The 19,130-nt window shown below is 33.4% G+C and overlaps 4 protein-coding genes across 5 annotated transcripts; 3 read left to right on the forward strand and 1 right to left on the reverse strand.

The window, feature by feature from the left end:
• The first annotated feature begins 86 nt into the window (after nucleotides 1-86).
• On the forward strand, nucleotides 87-5,601 carry LOC107226974 (calcineurin subunit B type 2). Of its 2 annotated transcripts, XM_046744296.1 has the most exons (6): nucleotides 87-234; nucleotides 422-461; nucleotides 1,019-1,230; nucleotides 1,394-1,603; nucleotides 2,485-2,581; nucleotides 2,658-5,601. In XM_046744296.1, the coding sequence occupies exons 1-5, from the start codon at nucleotides 232-234 to the stop codon at nucleotides 2,530-2,532; spliced, it is 513 nt and encodes a 170-aa protein (XP_046600252.1). In that variant the 5' UTR covers nucleotides 87-231; the 3' UTR covers nucleotides 2,533-2,581; nucleotides 2,658-5,601. The 2 variants fall into 2 exon arrangements, with proteins under 2 accessions (XP_046600252.1, XP_015523451.1); XM_015667965.2 differs by having other exon boundaries at nucleotides 2,485-5,601.
• Nucleotides 5,602-5,760: 159 nt separating this feature from the next.
• On the forward strand, nucleotides 5,761-8,597 carry LOC107226970 (galactose mutarotase-like). The gene is made up of 9 exons (XM_046744248.1): nucleotides 5,761-5,989; nucleotides 6,307-6,522; nucleotides 6,623-6,768; nucleotides 6,910-7,137; nucleotides 7,199-7,363; nucleotides 7,673-7,773; nucleotides 7,886-8,000; nucleotides 8,062-8,280; nucleotides 8,500-8,597. The coding sequence occupies exons 1-9, from the start codon at nucleotides 5,761-5,763 to the stop codon at nucleotides 8,590-8,592; spliced, it is 1,512 nt and encodes a 503-aa protein (XP_046600204.1). The 3' UTR covers nucleotides 8,593-8,597.
• A 586-nt stretch (nucleotides 8,598-9,183) lies between these two features.
• Nucleotides 9,184-14,521, reverse strand: LOC107226978 (zinc finger CCCH domain-containing protein 14). The gene is made up of 7 exons (XM_015667968.2): nucleotides 14,333-14,521; nucleotides 12,185-13,984; nucleotides 11,282-11,435; nucleotides 10,998-11,158; nucleotides 10,553-10,841; nucleotides 10,175-10,307; nucleotides 9,184-10,034 (listed from the first exon to the last, which is right to left on the reverse strand). The coding sequence occupies exons 1-7, from the start codon at nucleotides 14,369-14,371 to the stop codon at nucleotides 9,803-9,805; spliced, it is 2,808 nt and encodes a 935-aa protein (XP_015523454.1). The 5' UTR covers nucleotides 14,372-14,521; the 3' UTR covers nucleotides 9,184-9,802.
• A 912-nt stretch (nucleotides 14,522-15,433) lies between these two features.
• On the forward strand, nucleotides 15,434-19,118 carry LOC107226980 (ATP-binding cassette sub-family B member 10, mitochondrial). Its single transcript, XM_015667971.2, has 3 exons — nucleotides 15,434-16,459; nucleotides 16,672-17,780; nucleotides 18,021-19,118. Exons 1-3 carry the CDS (start codon nucleotides 15,865-15,867, stop codon nucleotides 18,279-18,281), a joined length of 1,965 nt encoding a protein of 654 aa, XP_015523457.1. The 5' UTR covers nucleotides 15,434-15,864; the 3' UTR covers nucleotides 18,282-19,118.
• The last annotated feature ends 12 nt before the right edge of the window (nucleotides 19,119-19,130 follow it).

Raw genomic sequence — 19,130 nt, forward strand, 5'->3', positions numbered from 1 at the left:
TACGAGTAATCTAGTGATATTGCGGGCACACATGCGGGCCGTGACGTCATTCTCTCGCGAGTATGGCGCCATTTTGACGACAATGCGTTGAACTAAAATCGTCACTCTGGACATGGAGAGCACGTCTTATCACGCAACTTACATGATCAATGCCGCAGTGATCATCAAGATTTGCGTTTGACATTTCCAGTAATTTTCTTGCCATATAAAGACGGGAATAGCTAATTAATCATGGTAAATATAAACAAATAGTAATCCCTCAATGTTTTCATATCGAATAATTATTCAAATGTGTTAAATTTCCTTCTATTTTTACATTCGCATGAATATCAATACGGATTCTTGCTGTGGCTGTCTGCTTCTGCTATTTTCAGCTTCTTCCAGGGAATAAGTTATTAAGATTTAATATGCATTTTTTCAGGGTAATGAAAGTTCGCTGCCAATGGAGTTATGCTCGAACTGTACGTATATATTTGAATGCTATTCATGACTTGACTAAATAAATCTCTATTATATACCAATTCACGGTTTATTCAGCAAACATGTCAACACTATATCTGTTACTTTACCTCATAAATTACTATTCTATTCTATTCATTCCAAATTCTTGTGTCCTACACTAATTTATTACCGGTTTACTTTAAAAAAAGTTAACATCATTGTATACTGTAAAATAATTTGACATGGTTAATAACTGGTATGTTTAATAATAGAGTAGGGTTTTTATTTCCTCAACTTTGATTATCAGTTACTAATCTTGCAATCCACCTCATTGACACATCTTACAAAGTATGTACAGAGAACTTTTATTCATGCAAAATAATACTCACCAAACAAAACCAGCAATAATTTATATTTTAATAATTTTTTTTTGTAAATTATTGATTAATAAAACGACTTCTATGTATTGGAATGAAACATTTTTAATATTCTAGTGGATTAGTTACATTTATTTTACATTTTTGTTTTTTTGGTTTTTTCTTTTTAACCACATTTATTTCTTAAATGTGAATAACAGTTGATGCCGATGAACTAAGGAGGCTTGGTAAACGTTTTCGGAAATTGGATCTTGACAATAGCGGTGCATTGAGCATAGATGAATTTATGACGCTACCAGAACTGCAACAAAATCCTTTGGTCCAACGTGTAATTGAAATATTTGATGCCGATGGTAATGGCGAAGTAGATTTCAAGGAATTCATACAAGGTGTCTCGCAGTTTAGCGTCAAGGTATGTAAAGTTTATTATTATAACCCACAGATAGGTTCAATCGATCAATTTTCTTACGATACCTCCAAGCACATGTACGTGAAGTGTAAACATTTATTTCTTTACTATATGGATATTAATCAACACAAGTGTTCACATACAATGCATATCTTTTTTATTTTAGGGTGACAAAGAGAGTAAATTAAGATTCGCATTTCGAATCTATGACATGGACAATGATGGGTACATAAGCAACGGTGAGTTGTTCCAAGTTTTAAAGATGATGGTTGGAAATAATTTGAAGGATACACAGCTCCAGCAAATTGTAGATAAGACAATTTTGTTCGCCGACAAAGATGAAGATGGAAAAATCAGCTTCGAGGAGTTTTGTTCGGTATGAATAACATTTTTCTTTTTGATATTGTACAAATATCAAAAATTTATTCAATCTATGCATAAAGGACCAAGTGATGAGAAACATTTAACAATAATGAAAACTGTGTCTTCTAATATAATTAGCAAGTACAAATTAATTGTTTACAAATGTAAATCTGACACAGATACTTTTTTCGGGTTCTTCGTAAACAAATTGAAATTTTATGCAATTAAAGATTGCCATCATATAATAAATCACGTATTGTGCATCTGGTACTCATAATCCCGATTGAACCCCATATCTGGTTTTTTGTATGCAACCTACGCTTACTTTTTGTTTCTTTCAAAAAATTACCCGCTATGGGGCCGTCCATTAATCACGTGAGGCTTGAAAAGGGGGGGGGGGGTTGACAAAAATCACGAAATGTCACAGGCGGGGGGGGGGTAATAAGATATCACGTGTATTTATTTTTTCATTATTAACCTTTCTATCTAGACATTTTTATCATGGTCCTTAATATCAGAATAAGATAAGATTATATTTTATATTTGTACTTAGGATAATATTCTAAGATATTCTGAAAAATTTTAGATTTTTTTTAGATACTAAAAACACACGTGATGTTGGGTGGGGGGGTGGGGGGGTAGTCTTAAACCTCACCACGTATCACCAAGGGGGAGGGGGGATTGAAAAATGCTTAAAAAAAGATCAATTAATGGACGGCCCCTATCTTGGAATGATTTATAATGCAAATATCGCTCACCAAGTCACATCACCCTATAAAAGCTGATACTTGACTCCCCAAATGAACTCTAGACTATCGCCTTAAATGATGCCATTCTTTCTCGCTTATACAATTATTAAAAGAAAATGCCTCTGCTAATTAAAACGTTTTTCAGGTTGTTGGTAATACGGACATTCACAAGAAGATGGTTGTCGATGTCTAATGAATCAAAAATTCATATAAATAAGAAAAAGGAAGAGCATATTTAAAGCGTAAGAAATTTCATCTTTATTTGAAGAAAGAATGAAAAGAATAAGATAAATAATAAATTCGTCATAAATTATATAGGTGAACAGAAGACCATGCGGGTCCATCTTGCAACACTGCGCGATCTTGTAGCTCATCGACACAGTGTATAAGAGAATTATTTACGAGTCACATGACTATAAGAGTCTACTAATAGATTATTTATCTCTTACCTCTATTTAAATTGACAAGCTTTATTGAGGCAGGATCTCTTATTGCTATGCTCGTTCTGCGCAACTCATAAGTCGAATTAACTGAAAAATTTATTTGAATCACGTTAATATTATCGATCTTATCTATTTCTTTTCAACGTTTATATAAATGAAATAGCTGGATTTCCACGAAACTCATCAAACTATTCACATATTGAATTAAACCCCATTATTTTTTGCATATGAAAACGTTTTTACTGCGTTTAAAGTGTTGTTTTATAAATTAGCTAAGACAAAATTAGATTAATGGGTAGTTATTGTAGTTTTTGTGTCTGAATGAATCTGAAAAAGAGATAACAAATATTTACAAGTTGTCAGTCAACGCTTACATTGGATGTCTACCAATATCTTATTGACGATAAAGGCATATTTGACAGCTTCATTTCTGAAAGTTGTACTAAATTTGTATAAGCATATGAGTCAATCCAGATCGAATCACACACCTTTTAGACATTCATATTTTGACCTAAATATTTTTTTTATATATTCTGTGAATTTAAAAATTAACACACACATTTTTGTGAAAAAATTTGTGTATCATACTTGAATTTTTGTGGTCAACAAATTTTTCTTACGTTCTGAGTACGCACTCTCACTTACATGATTATATTTCGAAATGTAAAAGAATTCATTAACTCTCTAAAATATCAAATACCACTTCCAAATTTTTTCAACAAATCTAAGTGCCTCATTTTTTATCCACAGAATACATGAGAGAAAATTCAGCCAGTTGAAATTTTCAATGTCAATTTTACCTCAATGTGTTCGATTTAACCTCGATTAACTCATGCAATTTTATAATAATTCGTTCTGGTGTATAGAAAAGTTCATATTATTTCAGTTGTGTTATCAGGAATTATTCTTATTGTACTACTTGCTACAGACGTTATATTAAATCTTTAAGAGTTTTATTTATTAATTATCTTTTAGTCAAGTGCCATTCATCTTAATATTATAATTGTATAGCTGGCGTTGGACTTGACATAAGCCGGCTGAAACAGTAATCCAAACCACTATAAATCTTTAATTTGTTACCATTTCTCCCTTGTTAACGTATGTTACTGCAGGGGTTACGATTTCTTTATATTACAGAAATTGATATGCGTAAAACTATTTTTAACAATATCACAATACCACTTAATTCAAATTACACTTTTCGCTGTTACATAAATAAAGATTATAAAAACGTTAAAAAAATCGAATTTTCGGCTTGCTGAAGACAAGTTATCAGTGTTAGTTACTTATAGAAAATCAATTTAAGATTCTCACTAGCCATTTAAGTGTTCGAATTCACCGAATTCTTCTCAGAAATAAATATAACTCTGTTACATATTTGAATTACGTTGATTAAATATCGTTCATTGTCAAAAATTCTAACGTTTTTAGAAAGATAATTAATTCACTATGAAACGTGCAATAATACTATATCTTATTGTTTCTTACCCTCAGCACGCACACAATATAAAACGAATATCGCCTGTTTGGTATGCAATGCTACATAATAGTTTATCAATTTTCTTCTTACCCTCCATGAGAAAATAGGTAAATATGTATAGTTCTCGCTAGAAATCAGAAATAACGAATGCCAAAAATAAGCTAAATTAACATCACTTGAAATTTGTAGGTTGAAATTAAGCCAAGTCGTACTTAAATCGTTCAAGATATTTTAGCAAGTAATTGATGATTGTCTTTTTTACGAATAATGAACTCAGTGCAAGAAAAAAAAAATAATTAAAAACATCAATTGTAGCAAATTCATAATTTCTTCAGCATCAAAAATGATCATGCCATTTTTATATTGTAATATAAATAATCTGGCTTATCTAAAATTAAGATGACATGCCCCTTTCAATGTCCATCAATATTAAAAAATCTTCGTCATTCATTAATTAATCAGAAATTCTATGCCTAGGAGTATCTCTTTTTTTGTAAATGCTAAGCAGTCATACAATATGATTCTGTTTAATAATTACAAGTTTATCTCTTATTACCCTCACAGATAAAAACAACCATCAACTTTGGTGTAAATTCGTACTCTCAACGTTTTTCTTATAGAAATTTAACATTATCTATGAGTTGCGAGTACAAATTTACACCCAAGTTGACCATCTTTTTCAGCACCATCGTAAAATTCTAGTCTCTTGAATACCTAATAACACTGAATATCTCGCTAGGCGTAGAATCATCCAATATACATATAATTACATCATATTTTAAGTTCTCTCTCTCTCTCTTTTTTTTTTGAACCCTTTAAGTCCTTGTCTTATCAATGAAATTCACTCTGTCTCTCTCTCTCTCTCTCATACACACACACATACACGCGCGCGCGCATATGTAATATATATATACATATATATGAAGTAATATATTATAAAGTAAATGTTATTCTGGCTATTTAACTATTTCCGTATCAAGTAATCATGTCAGATCATGTCTTATCGATATCTCACTGAATAAATTATAATTAATGCATGTAAAAGAATCTCTCACAAATAGTACCAATCAAGTACTGTATATTAGTATCTGAAGTCTTTATCTCATTATGTCTTCACTAAAACATTTCTACACTGTGATTGAATCATTAATTTAACTCCACGTTTTAATATAATGAAATTGTTCAAAAATAAAAATCAATCTCATATTGTACATCATATGTGAGTTTTATATTTCAACTAAATCACTTGCTTCGATAACTGAATTAATTGTTCAGTTACAATGGGTAAGGTGATGCAATTGATGAATAATGCAATAAATGAAGAACCGTTACTTCTGAATTACGTATTTTTAATAAAATAAATGTCTCAGCTAGATACTGAAATGTCCAGTGATACCTTCATAAGGACTGCTATTATCCTAATTGCAAGATATCTATTATATATATATATATTATTTCATATCCACATACATTTATGTATAATTTCGGAAAATAATACATGGCAAAGGAAACAATAAAAAAGACAAACGTGGAATGGTCGACAAATATAAGTTGTTTTTTATTTTCTATTTTGACATTTTTTATAAGAAATACTTGGAACGGCTTGCTATACCAAATTTTAGTTTTTGCTAGAATTTTATGTCAGAATATTGTATTCAAAATGACTACGACCTGCAACTGCCGTGATGCTCAAATTGTCGAAGGAATATTTGGTGAAATTTACCCAGGTGAATTAACATTAGTAATTTAAGGTTACAAATATGCATGATCAACACACTTGAAATGGTCAATTAAAAGATTTTCTTTAACAAACTTGAAATTTAACTACTGATATCACCAGCATCAATATTATTCAAGTATTACTCAAAAGTGTATTTAACAAGATTAAGATGCGTAGTTCTTTATTTACAAGGTTATTGAAGGTACGTTAAGCTCAAAGCATAAAAGTATGTTAATTAATCACGTGGATGATATTATTATAAAATATTGAATAATTCTTCCAGATTTGTTAGATCATTACAGAAATATATTTCTAAATCTTTAGGGTCCTTTCAGTCGGCGTCAGGAGATGCTGAATATGGTTCAATAAGTAAAGATGTTGGGAGTTTAGCGCCAGTGAAAATCAAGTCGTACACATTGACCAATAATAATCGCATGCAAGTTGTCCTTATTACTTGGGGAGCTACAATTGTGTCGCTAACGTGTCCAGACAAGTTTGGATCATCAGCAGACGTAGTGATGGGCTTTGATGATTTGGACAGTAAAATCAGAAGAATAAAATATTTTCCGAACATAATGATCATTAACTATAAATATTCTTCTTATATGTTTTTTGTAACATAATTTTCTTCATGATTTAGGCTACATGGATCCTAATTTGAATCTATTTTTTGGATCTGTGCTTGGTAGATGTGCCAATCGCATAAAAGATGGCATGTTTTCCATCAAGGACAGAGATTTTCAGTTATCAAAGAATGATAACAATGTGCACCATTTGCATGGAGGTGTAAGTTAATCATTGAAAATTTTCGTACAATGACTTTGTAATTGATAAGCCCTGCTAGATCATTAAAAATCGCATCATTTTTAGTGCATACATCAAACTAATTCTCTATATAATAAATTTAACATACGTACCTTTGCCTAGCTAAACGGATTTGGTCGACAAGTATGGGATGGACATATCGATGGTTGTACTGTTGTAATGACGTACCTCAGCAAAGATGGGGAGGAAGGATATCCAGGGGATGTGCTCGCAACTGTACGGTTCAAGCTGACACCTGACAATAGATTGGAAATTAGTATGCGGGCTATCACGTCCAAGTCTACAATCGTCAATATGTCACACGGATCCTACTTCAACTTGGCTGGACACGTAAGTATCATTGAGGTTTCATGATGTCTGCAAATTATTCTTCCACTTCATTTAATATCAGGCTGCTGGTGTCAAGGAGTTGAACAAGCACAGAATATCCTTAAATTGCGATCGATGGACTTTTGCTGATTATACAGACCCAGTCCCAACAGGTGCTATACGTGGAGTAGGTGGGACTGTGATGGACCTCAGGATCCCTCAAATTTTAGGAGACTGTCTGAGCAAGGTAAAATCTTCAACGTAACAAGGATTTTGTAAAATTAATTGCTCGATAAATGTAATACATCTGATTAGACTATAATTAGTTCAATTACCAAACCATTATATACGCATTCCCTTGCAGAGTAAAATAATCGAATTATTTATAAATTCTGCTTAAATTTGGGTTGTCACATGTTAGGTATAGACCGTGTCTACCATAAACATGAATTTCACCTCCTATACTTTTGCATTAGTATAATCAGAATTGCACAAATTTTCTATATACAAATTGCATAAATCATTTGACAAATATTATTTGTTACTTCGTGCACAGGTACCACCCGGAGATGGTTACGATCATAACTTTTGTGTACTACGAAGCTGGCAACCTGGAGCTTTATTTGTTGCACGGGCTCTCCACCCACCATCTGGGAGGTAACGGCATCTCTAAACGTCGCATAAGAGTAAACATCTAGGGAATTCATTAAGAAAATACCATAACTAAGTATAACAATAATTATCGACATCATTGTATATCTGTATTTAGAATACTAGAAGTATACTCTGATCAACCTGGGGTACAGTTTTATACGGGAGGCCGCCTGCCACCTCAGACGCCATCCGATATCCAATTATCGTACGATATTTGCCCACAAAAACAGGTAAGTGATAAACAAATAATGAAACAAAACTTTCACCAAAAGAACAAAAATACTTAATTAGGAACAGATTGAGAAATCTGTGGAAGCAGAGCAACTAGAGGATTGTTACGACGAAATTATTGGAGAGGGAGATGAAGATGGGGATGAAGAGACATTCAAAGATTATGAATCCCAACCACCTCCAATACTTGAGTTTATTCCTGGAAAAAAACATGCTGAGTATAGAAAGCATGGAGCATTTTGCATACAGCCACAAAACTATCCCAACGCTATAAACCATGTAATTATTAATCCATAGGCCTGAGTGTTTTAACTTCACAACACTTAGTTAAAGAAAAAAAAAATGTTTGCCGTGGTTATTTCAGTCATACCACTTTGCACTACGTGAAACTCAAAAAAACATACTTTTCGAGACATAGTAGGATTGTATTGGAAGTTTTCATTCTAGTACAGCTATCGGATCATTCTAATTGTAACATTCCAAACATTTTTTTTGCAGAAACACTTTCCATGTTCAATTCTTCGTCCAGGCCAAGTATACTATCATGATTTAATTTACAAATTTGGAGTTCAACTAGGAAACTACATGTAGATAGAAGCAGGTAATGTATACAACAAAAAAGTTTAAAGTTAAATAAAAATGGTTAATATTTACCAGCAGATATCTCGATATCTGGAGAATGAAACGTTTATTCTAATATGTACAAACTCGGCGTGTCAATGATATAATAGCTCTCTATAACAGGAGATTTATCCTATACAATTGTCAACATTATATGTACCTGAATTAATGAATACTATTTTTTAGAATTACTAGTGTGAATGTTATATAACTATACATATGTACAAGTTCGCTCTAATCCACTATCACGAAAGATACTTCAGCAATGAATATTATATATAGTAGTAACGGTTTTTTCCAATAGGCAGAAACAGATTCAAGAATGAATTGAATTACGCATTATTACAACATTCAACTCAAATTTGTATATATCTGAAACTACTCGAAATTTTATTGCATTCCTCACAAACATTCTAATCGTTTTTCTACATATCTAATCAGGGCGGGACATATTTTGTTATGGTAGTCCGATAATTATACTCTAATGCCAATGTATTAAATATATTCAAAAGTAATTGAACATTATGTGGGTTAAAAGGTTCACCTCATCAAGTTCCATAATTTACTTTTCACAGTCTATCAATGAAGTTTTTTATTCATCCAAGTATGTTATATATGATACAATATAAATATGAAATAACTTCATTCGATTGAATATCATATTTCTACGGAACTTTCACAGTAACAATCATTTGCTTGACGAAATGTGCAAATACCAATAAATCACTATTTTTTCAGAAAATCACAACTACCCGTACATGGAGTTTTTTCTGGGTAAAGATAGTGGCATAATATATATATTTTCCAGTGGCTCATGAATATACCTGACCACGCAGATCCCAATTACAATTTTAAATACTGTCATCTTACGTTAAAAAGTAAACATCAATAAGTACAATATACAATATTCTGAATTCATATTTTAAAACAGAAAAAAGGCTGATGGAAATATCTGGGCAAAATATTAGGTATTAAGATTTGAAATAGTTTAAAACATTTTAATCGTCTATTTTTAGCCAGTGAGGATTGGTAATTTGTTTTTTGCACCATTATAGTCAATTGATGTAATTTTCAAGTTGTAAGGGAGTAAATAGAGACTTATTAAAATCCGCACAGCTCTGTGATCGATTATTCAATTTAATGTAATGCAGCAATTTGAAAGAATTACCCTATAAATAACTTATTCATGTTTACGCCATGTGAACTTAGCTCTGTGAGTAATACCTTCAACATGCTGTATTTGAGGCAATGGATGTGTATAGGTGCACGCAGGATTCGTGCAATACGGATGATATTTGCATTGTCGCGGTGGATGAGTGTAGACGCATCCTAATTTTGTACAAGACAATCCAAACTTGCATTTTGGATGCTTGTACAAACATTTATCGCCAAATTTGCAAGCAGGAAATGCACTGCAAAGTGAATGACATATTACAGTGTAATCCTTATTTCACAAAGGAAGCATCGAAGTATTCGTTAAATATAAATAACAATCTTGCCAAGAATTTATATTTAAAAAAAAAGGTTGGACAAAAATTATAAGTATATCTACCTGCATAGAATAGTTGGATGGTAATATGTGCATTTGATCCCCAAAGTGCAATTTGGCCAATACCGACACTTTTCTTTAGATTTGTCGATTGTATTTGATTTCGAAGGGTCAGCAGCTACGTGTTTGTTCAGAGCTGAAATTCAAGTATTATCAATAATTGTTTATTGTTCTTAAAAGTCGAAACTGTGCTTTCAGCCACTGCACTCAATACCTGATAATAACTATGGAATCTGTGACCCTTATTTTATCTACAAGCTAATCACATAATGATAATCGATGTACAAATGAATGAAAAGGTTTTTAGTAATCAATAATCTGAGTATCAAACTAAATACAAATTGCTGACAACTGCACTCGTTTTATCATAAATATACGTACACTTGACAGGTACTTGTAGAGCACTACTGGATTTTGCATCAAGAGGACTAGAAGATCTCGATCTTGTGTACACAATAGGACTCAACTTTCTTTTTTTCCTTGATAAACTCTCTTCAAGTTCAGCATTATTATCGTTATGATTTTCACCGATTTCTTCAGTTTGTGTCTTGTCTTTATCACTATAAACAGATTCCACGTGTGTTGATTGAAAACCATTTGCAGCTGTTTTGCTTTCTGTATATTCTTCGAGACTCTCATTGGCAAGTATAAAATCATCGTCTTCATCAAGCTTAAAGAGAATGAGAAGAGAATGAGAGAATAGGGTTTCGGTTGTTTTGATTGCCTAATAGATACTCAACTACATTCAATTAATTGATTACTTGTAATTAGACGTATTTCATTAATTCATAGGCGTTTCTGTTCCATTTCCGATGGAACCAATTACCTCCATCTCCAGACGTTCATCCTCATCTGAAGCACCCTTTTCTTTTGACACATTGTTGTTGTACCCATTTAACGTGACCAAGAATTTTTGAGAATCATTACTTCTTTGGAACAAAGACATTACTACGCCCATGTGTTCATCCGTCACTGGCTGTGGCACATCTAATTATGTATGGTAAAGTGAACATGTTATATTATCCATGTAACTTTAGTATTATTTCATTATAGTTGATTTCCTAATTCTGGAGAAAAATGTATAGTTGATTGTTTGATCAATTTACTTACAAGGTTCTGGGTTGTCAATATCAGATTCACCAGTAGTTAATTCAACTTGAATTTTTTCCATGACAAGTCTTTTGCTAGAGTTCAAGCGCACAGACAAATTTTGGCCCTCTCGCATTCCACTTGCTATCGGACGTTTTGCTGCCGTTATTTTCTCCTGTTAAGACATAATTATTTTTTGTAACTTTATTTATCGGAACCTCAAAGCACACTATAGTGTTAATGTCATTAGGTTTGATAAGCATGAAATTGTCAAAATTTGCATCATAAATTCTGATTGAAGTAATTAGACATACAATGAAAAACTTGAAGAGTTTTACAGATTTTATTGCTACATGCGATCTAAAGATTAGGAAGAGATGAAGTTTTTTTCGTTGGAGTGTCGTTAGACTTTATAATGTGTCACGTTGTTTCAAAACATAAAATATGGGCAGTGCAATGTTATTTACCTATAAGATTCTGTGTGAACGTTGCGTTGATCTTTCGAGATAAATACATATTTTATGATAGTAACTAGTCAGTGTTTATTCGAATTACCATATTAACTCTTACAAGGACTATGATAAGTGAGAAAAACAACAACTTTGGCTTACATTATTTATTTTTAAGTTACAATTATTAGTTTTATAAGTGATTAAATAATTTAGATCCGTTCCATACAAATAGATTTGGAATTCGTTTAACTTCTACCAGTTTATCTAATTCTAGAAAGTACATAACAAAATCGTAAAATTTATAAATAATGATAACACATAAAATGAGTGCAATTTTTTCATTGAAATTACAACTCATTAAATATGCGGAGTGCTTGTAAAAATAATGTCAGATTATTTAAAATTTCCTTGGGTCATTTAAATCACTGATGATCGCTCAGTCAACAATCTATTTTCTATTATTAATACTTACCATTAAAACTGGTTCGGGATTCTTTCGTGTAACAACTGACTGGTTGGCCTCCGCAACAGCTCTTAGTAACAAAGATTGCGTTGCCCGCCTTTGAAGCGGTGGTAGTGGCTTCAATGGTCTGGGTGTGACAATCACTTTACTTGCAATTTTACCATCCTCTATATCTCTTTCATCATCATCGTCATCACTCTTAAGTTCTTTACCAACTGTTCCAACTGTTTGACCATCTTTCATTATTTTAGGTCGTTTTCTATCACTGTTTTCAATCGCAGTCCTCTTGACGGCTATTATTCTTGATTTTATTGGCCCAACAGGGGCCACTGACTCAGTATCATCATCGGTATCATCATCAGTGCGTAAATTCAGGCAATCCTCATCCTCGCTGCTCGGCAATACTTTGTTTGACAGATTGAAGCGTCTTTTCACATCAGGTAACTTGAAAATATTTCTCACTGGACCAAGACGGTTTTTTACACTCAGATTTGAGTTTGAAACTAATCTCTCCTTTTCTCCAAACTTGGCATTTCTCTGTTCATCTAATAAATCTTTTCTCCTGTTCAATGAACTCTCTCGAATCTTGATGCTGTTTCCAGATCCTAGTCTATCTTTGATCGAATTTGACAACTTGTCGACATTCTTTACTCCCCGATTTAAACAAGATTTATCCTTCAATTCTAAACTCTTGCTCGACCTATCATCCCTGACATTTCCCAGACGGCTTTTGATATCAACAATTTTATCAGAATCATGATTTCTGGATTCGAAGTCATGGTTTTTACCAATATTTCTTCGAAGGTAATCTTCACTTCTGGTATTTCTACCACTGGAAAAGTCACTTCTTCTGCTTCCTTCAAATTCGTGCCTATCAGCACCTCTCACAGGTTGCCTATACCGACTCTCAAAGCTTGGTCTATTCTTATGATTTTCAAATTTATTTTTCGACATTGGAAATTCAAGTCGATTTTTCACAGTAACTACCGAAGTTATTCTTGGCTTATTCACACTAGACTTCACTTTCTTTCGACTATCATCATCGGATGCTTTGTCATTTTCATCTTTTTCTAAAGGTTTTGCAGCTACACTACTGGTCAGTTCAAGTTTGTTAGTTACACTGTCAACAGAATTTTTTCTAAAATTTTTTGACGATATTTCAGATATTTTGACATCGATTTGCGCCTCAATCGAGGACTTTGAGACATGCTCTACCGGAGTGAATGGTTTAAAAAGTTGAATACTTTTATCATGATTCACTCTTGTTGTTCCTTTTATTAAAGTAGGCGAATCACCGTCTTTTTGTTCATGAGAAGAATCGATAATTTGTACGTTTAATGAGCTTCCCAATTTACTTTCTGAAGCAATTTTTTTGAGTGAGTTTGGCGAATCTTGTGTGACGTCTGAGTGCAAGGTTTGATCAATGACACTAGGTTTCATAGATTTCTCAACTTTTTTTTGCAACTTTGTCACTTTAGATATTTTATCTATGGTGTCCGTAGTTTGATCTTCCAAAAATGATGTGGGGCATGATTTCTTCTTTTTTCGCTCTTCTTCCTGCTTAACGATTACAGTTGGTACCAAATCTCGTGAGGATTTTTTTTTTGCAACTGTTACTTTTTGCAGCTTCTTCAATACTTGATCATGAAGCCAGTCTACAAACGGTAAGGTATTTTCTTCCAAGAATAGACATAGGTCCTCGTACATCTGTTGGCGGGTCTTCTTGTTCACGACCATAACTAAGATATAATCAGGTAGTTCCTCATCATATCGTACCCCAAGTTCCAGAAGCTTGGCACGAATAGCGCTCTAAACATCGGTAATTGTCTTATTAATTTATGAACATAAATGTGAAATATTTTCATACAATATAATACATTACAATATAAAACAATACAATACAATATAATACGAGTTTTTAAACGAAAGAACGTAAGTTATAGAGCTGTAATACACATATTTGAAAGTGTAGAAATTTTTTGATGGATAATCATAGTGTGTTTATCAATAATAAATCATTTTTTAGACAGTATCAATTGTCTTCAATATTGAATGTTTACTATTGTAATATAGTATAGTATTGTAATGATAAACAAATTACATATAGTCGTGTATATTTGGTTCACAATTTTAGGTAAGAAAGGTAATTTCACTTACTCTCAATTGATTCGTGACTTCGATTCCGCGTATGTCCATACTTGAATACTTTCGTTCGATAGCCGGCACAGAGATTGTATAAAATCAGCAATTACTGTTTCAACATTTGTTCCAGACAAATGATACATAAAATAACATCGTCTCTGACATATTGGTTGGGTTAAACCATGGGTTTAACACATTACATAGACCGATTTTTCGGTAGACGATATCTGACCCTGACGGCATGCAGCCAATCACGTAAGAGCTAGAGCATATGCTACTGGAGGTAGCCTCGCGTCTACAGAAAGTGTGGCGGAGGAGTGAGATGGAGGACTTTTATGCCGTGCAACCTGGTCGGCCGATACGTTTCCTCTCAGCCAATCAAATGCAGAGTGAGAGAGACGGAGAATCCAGCGTAAGGAAAACCACTCGGCCAAACCTAATCGATGCATCGATTGTCTTGTAATTGTTTAAAAGAGTGTATGTGAAAATAAGGTTCGATAATTTCCGTATGTAATCTTAATAGTGAAAAAGTTTTATGATAATCTATAGTTTAAATCAAAATATCTTTCAAAGTTAGATAAAAATATTAATTTATTTTTCATTAATTACATTAAATAATAATCCAAACGTTAGACACATAAATCGATATTGCTTTTTTATATGACATTCGAAAATGACTTGTCAGTGAATCCAAGAATTCCATCATATCTGCATGTGAGTGCTGAAGTCCCTGGTACCTGGTCTACACGCCAGGCTTAACTCTGTCGACTAAACAACAAGCTTACTTTGTTGCATCTACACGCTGTACTTAAATATCGATAGATATCGGAATAATCGACTCCGAGAAGAAAAGGGTTTAATCATTATCGAAAACCTTCCTTTTCTTTCAGCCGTCGTTCATTATTGTAGATTTAAAAATTGATTTAAAGTGATACATAGAAGCATAACACCGCACCATGCACCCATTTCTTATACATCATGAGTGACCGAATAAAAGCTAAATGAAATAAAGTTATAATACGATTACATTTATATAAAATCATGTATTTGAACTGAATGGCAATTTTTTTTATCACTTACCTTTCTATGAATCAAAATTTACACAATGTTTTTATCACCTTCTTACCTTGGTAAATAATTATCATCGACCAATACTATTGATATCTATCGATATTACCAAGCACATCGGGGTCTTAATCGGGCTCTGAAATGAGTTTAACCTCCGCGCGGCTGAACTATGAGTGCGCAGGTCTACACGATAACTTCAGCTTGTACTTGTCTGAACTTACCGAGTTAAGGTAGAAAAATGTGTCGACTGCTAGGTGTTGCATACCGTTGAAAGTTTCACGCCGAATGTAATTCGAATTGAATACAATTTGCATCAGATTGAAACTTATAATTGCCTGGCAATGATTTACAATTCTCACATTTTTTTCCCGTAACGTAAAATCGGTGAAAAACAAACCGCTTCAGAAATTTTTAGGTTATCAGTGACTAGCACGATACTGAGCTACTGCCGAAGAAGAAAACAAAAATCATAGACAAAAATGATTCTATTGAACAAGATAATTTGCAATCGAAACGTACTGAGAAAATCCAACTATCTGTATCTGAATTGGTATCGAAAATGTTGCTTTCACAGCCATCTACAAACAAAGTTATTACAGAAGAAAAAATGCATTCTCACAATATTTAAACGTGAAACTGCAAATGCTCTTGGAACAGGTACTGTCAGATCTCAAATGAAAACAGCAACGAAGAAAAATTTAAGAAAGTCCGAATTAAAGAGGCTCTTTAATTTGGCCGAACCAGAGAAATTCAGACTTTTGGGAGCAATCGGTTTACTAATTGTGTCATCGACGGTAACAATGGCTGTACCGTTTTGCTTAGGAAAAATAATTGACTTGATGTATGCAGCTGATAAAGAGAAAATGAAAGAGAATTTGAACAAACTCAGCTTGACTTTATTGGGTGTATTTCTAATTGGAGGAGTTTGTAACTTTGGGAGAGTTTATCTGATGTCCACTACTGGGCACAGGATAACCCAATCTCTGAGGAAAAAGGTTTTCACAGCAATAGTTAGTCAAGAAACAGCTATGTTCGACAAACGAAGCACTGGCGAACTTGTTGGGCGATTGAGTGGTAATTTGACTTTCATAATTAGTGAAGATTACTTACACAGATTCGTTTCGAGGCACATCACAGATTTATATCTGAACTCTGCGAAAGTACTCTGATTTTGAATTCCAAAATACAATAAAATAACAGTCGAGATAATGCGTATCATCTTTTTTCGATATGACTTTTGCATTTCCATATTTGTTACTTCTTTTGACAAACTTACATATTGTTAGGCGATGCGCAGCTCGTTAGCTCAGCAGTTACAACGAACATCTCAGATGGGCTTCGATCGAGTATAATGACCATTGCTGGCGTATCCATGATGGTCTACATGTCTCCAGAATTGGCGCTAGTTGGTTTATCGACAGTTCCCCCAGTCGTTGGTTTGGCTATAATGTATGGACGATTTGTAAAGAAGATATCAAGACAGGTGCAGGACAGCCTGGCTAGTTTAAACGTGATCGCTGAGGAGAGAATTAGTAACATACGGACAGTCAAAGCGTTTGCTCAGGAGGTGAATGAGATTAAAAAATACAGTATCAAATTGGATGATCTGTTGAAGTTGTGCTACAAAGAAAGTTTTTATAAAGGTGTATTTTTCGGAATGACCGGTCTCTCTGGTAACGCCATAATACTTTCAGTCTTGTACTATGGTGGAGGAATGGTATCCGATTCATCATTAACCGTTGGCAATTTGAGTGCATTTTTGCTTTACGCAGCCTACATTGGTTTGTCTTTGGGAGGCTTATCAAACTTTTATTCTGAGCTGAATAAAGCCCTCGGAGCAAGCACCAGATTGTTTGAATTGATCGAGCGTGAGCCAAAAATTTCAATTCATGGCGGAAGAGTGTTGCCTCAAAAACTAAGTGGCAATGTTATCTTCGACAACGTCACTTTTTCTTATCCTACAAGATTGGAATCCCAAATATTGAGTGATTTAACCCTGGGAGTCGAAAAATGTTCCATAACTGCTATTGTTGGGCCGTCAGGTTCTGGAAAATCAACAATAGCTGCTTTACTACTGCGATTGTATGATCCAAATGGGGGTAGAATACTTTTGGATGGAGAGGATCTAAAGGAACTGGATCCAACCTGGGTGAAATCTCAAATTGGATACGTATCTCAAGAGCCAACGTTATTCAGTTCCAGTATACGAGAAAATATTACATACGGGGTTGCAAATTCGACTGAAACAGAAGTTATGGATGCTGCGAGCCAGGCAAATATACTGGAATTCACACAAGGAATGAAAGATGGATTAGATACCATTGTTGGTGAACGAGGAGTGACGTTAAGTGGCGGACAACGTCAAAGGATTGCGATTGCACGAGCGCTAATCAAGGTATATACCTATGCTTGTAGATTACATACCTTTCATGTTAACTTTGTTGTCATCGAAATCTTAATTATTCGTAAAAATGTCACATTCATAAGGGTCTAAGTATATTATTTTTCACTTTTAGAAGAAACAGCATTCACTAGCTTCATTTACTTTTTTTTAACTCTGCTGATCAATGACTAGGTCGTATATCGTACAAAAAGAACCTAAAAATATAAACCATAAAATAATTATCATTTACAGAACCCAAAAATTTTGATTCTGGATGAAGCCACTAGCGCATTGGACGCTCAAAATGAACGCTTGGTTCAGGAAGCATTAGAACGTGCTACACAGGGTCGAACAGTCTTGACAATAGCTCATCGATTGAGTACTATAAAAAATTCTGACAAAATAGCAGTCCTTGACCATGGCCGAGTTGTTGAGATAGGCAATTACGATCACCTAATGACTATTGAGAATGGATTATTCAGAAATCTAGTGAAGCATCAAACATTCACTTAAGATGATGAAGGAACAAAATTTTCATGCCGCTGAATTTCATGAAATCTAACTGTAAAATTCAATCTGTAGGTAATATCTATCTATTGACATGGCTTTAGAAAAATTAATTTAGTTATATTTATACAAGTTTGTTAATTAGTCAGTGATGTAAATTTTATTAGCTTGTTTGAATTATATTATCAATTGTAATAAGAAAAAAAAATGTAAATAATCCGAAAAGCACACAATTCGCACCTGTGTATTCATGAGGCAAAAAAATGTGCAATATACTATATTTTATTTAATACTGTTTTGTCAGTAATTACTTTCTTACTACTTTATCATTTTCCATGATTGTGTCGCAGGCATTTTGACAACCATGCAGTTGACTCCACATTGATCAGACGAAATTGTCCTACTATGATTGTGTTCCCGTTTTATGAAGCCCCACAAAGGCATCTTACGAAGTAGGTGGTTACATTACCAAGAGAACATTGACAATATTATAAACAAGTTCCTTGTTCTTCTATTTAGAGCATTGCGCGTACATAAAAATGTACATTTCAATTCTCTTTATGTAAATTATATTTGCAGTTTTCTCGTATTAGGTTTTCTTAATTATAATGAGAATAAGAAATACATTTGGACTCGCTACATACACAACTTGAAAATAAAACTGCTGCAAAACTATTCGAAAAGAACTTCAGTGTGCACTATTTAAAACAAAAGTCACATAATCTTCTACTTTACTTGTATAATATTTGCGTTCGATGTGTTTAGCTATATTTATGACCTTTCCTTTGAATAAGTTTAGTTGATTGTCCTAATCATTACAACATTCCACAAATGATACTTTGGACTTGTGTGTCT

Source organism: Neodiprion lecontei, chromosome 6 (assembly GCF_021901455.1).
Source record: "Neodiprion lecontei isolate iyNeoLeco1 chromosome 6, iyNeoLeco1.1, whole genome shotgun sequence".
Taxonomy (NCBI): Eukaryota; Metazoa; Arthropoda; class Insecta; order Hymenoptera; family Diprionidae; genus Neodiprion; species Neodiprion lecontei.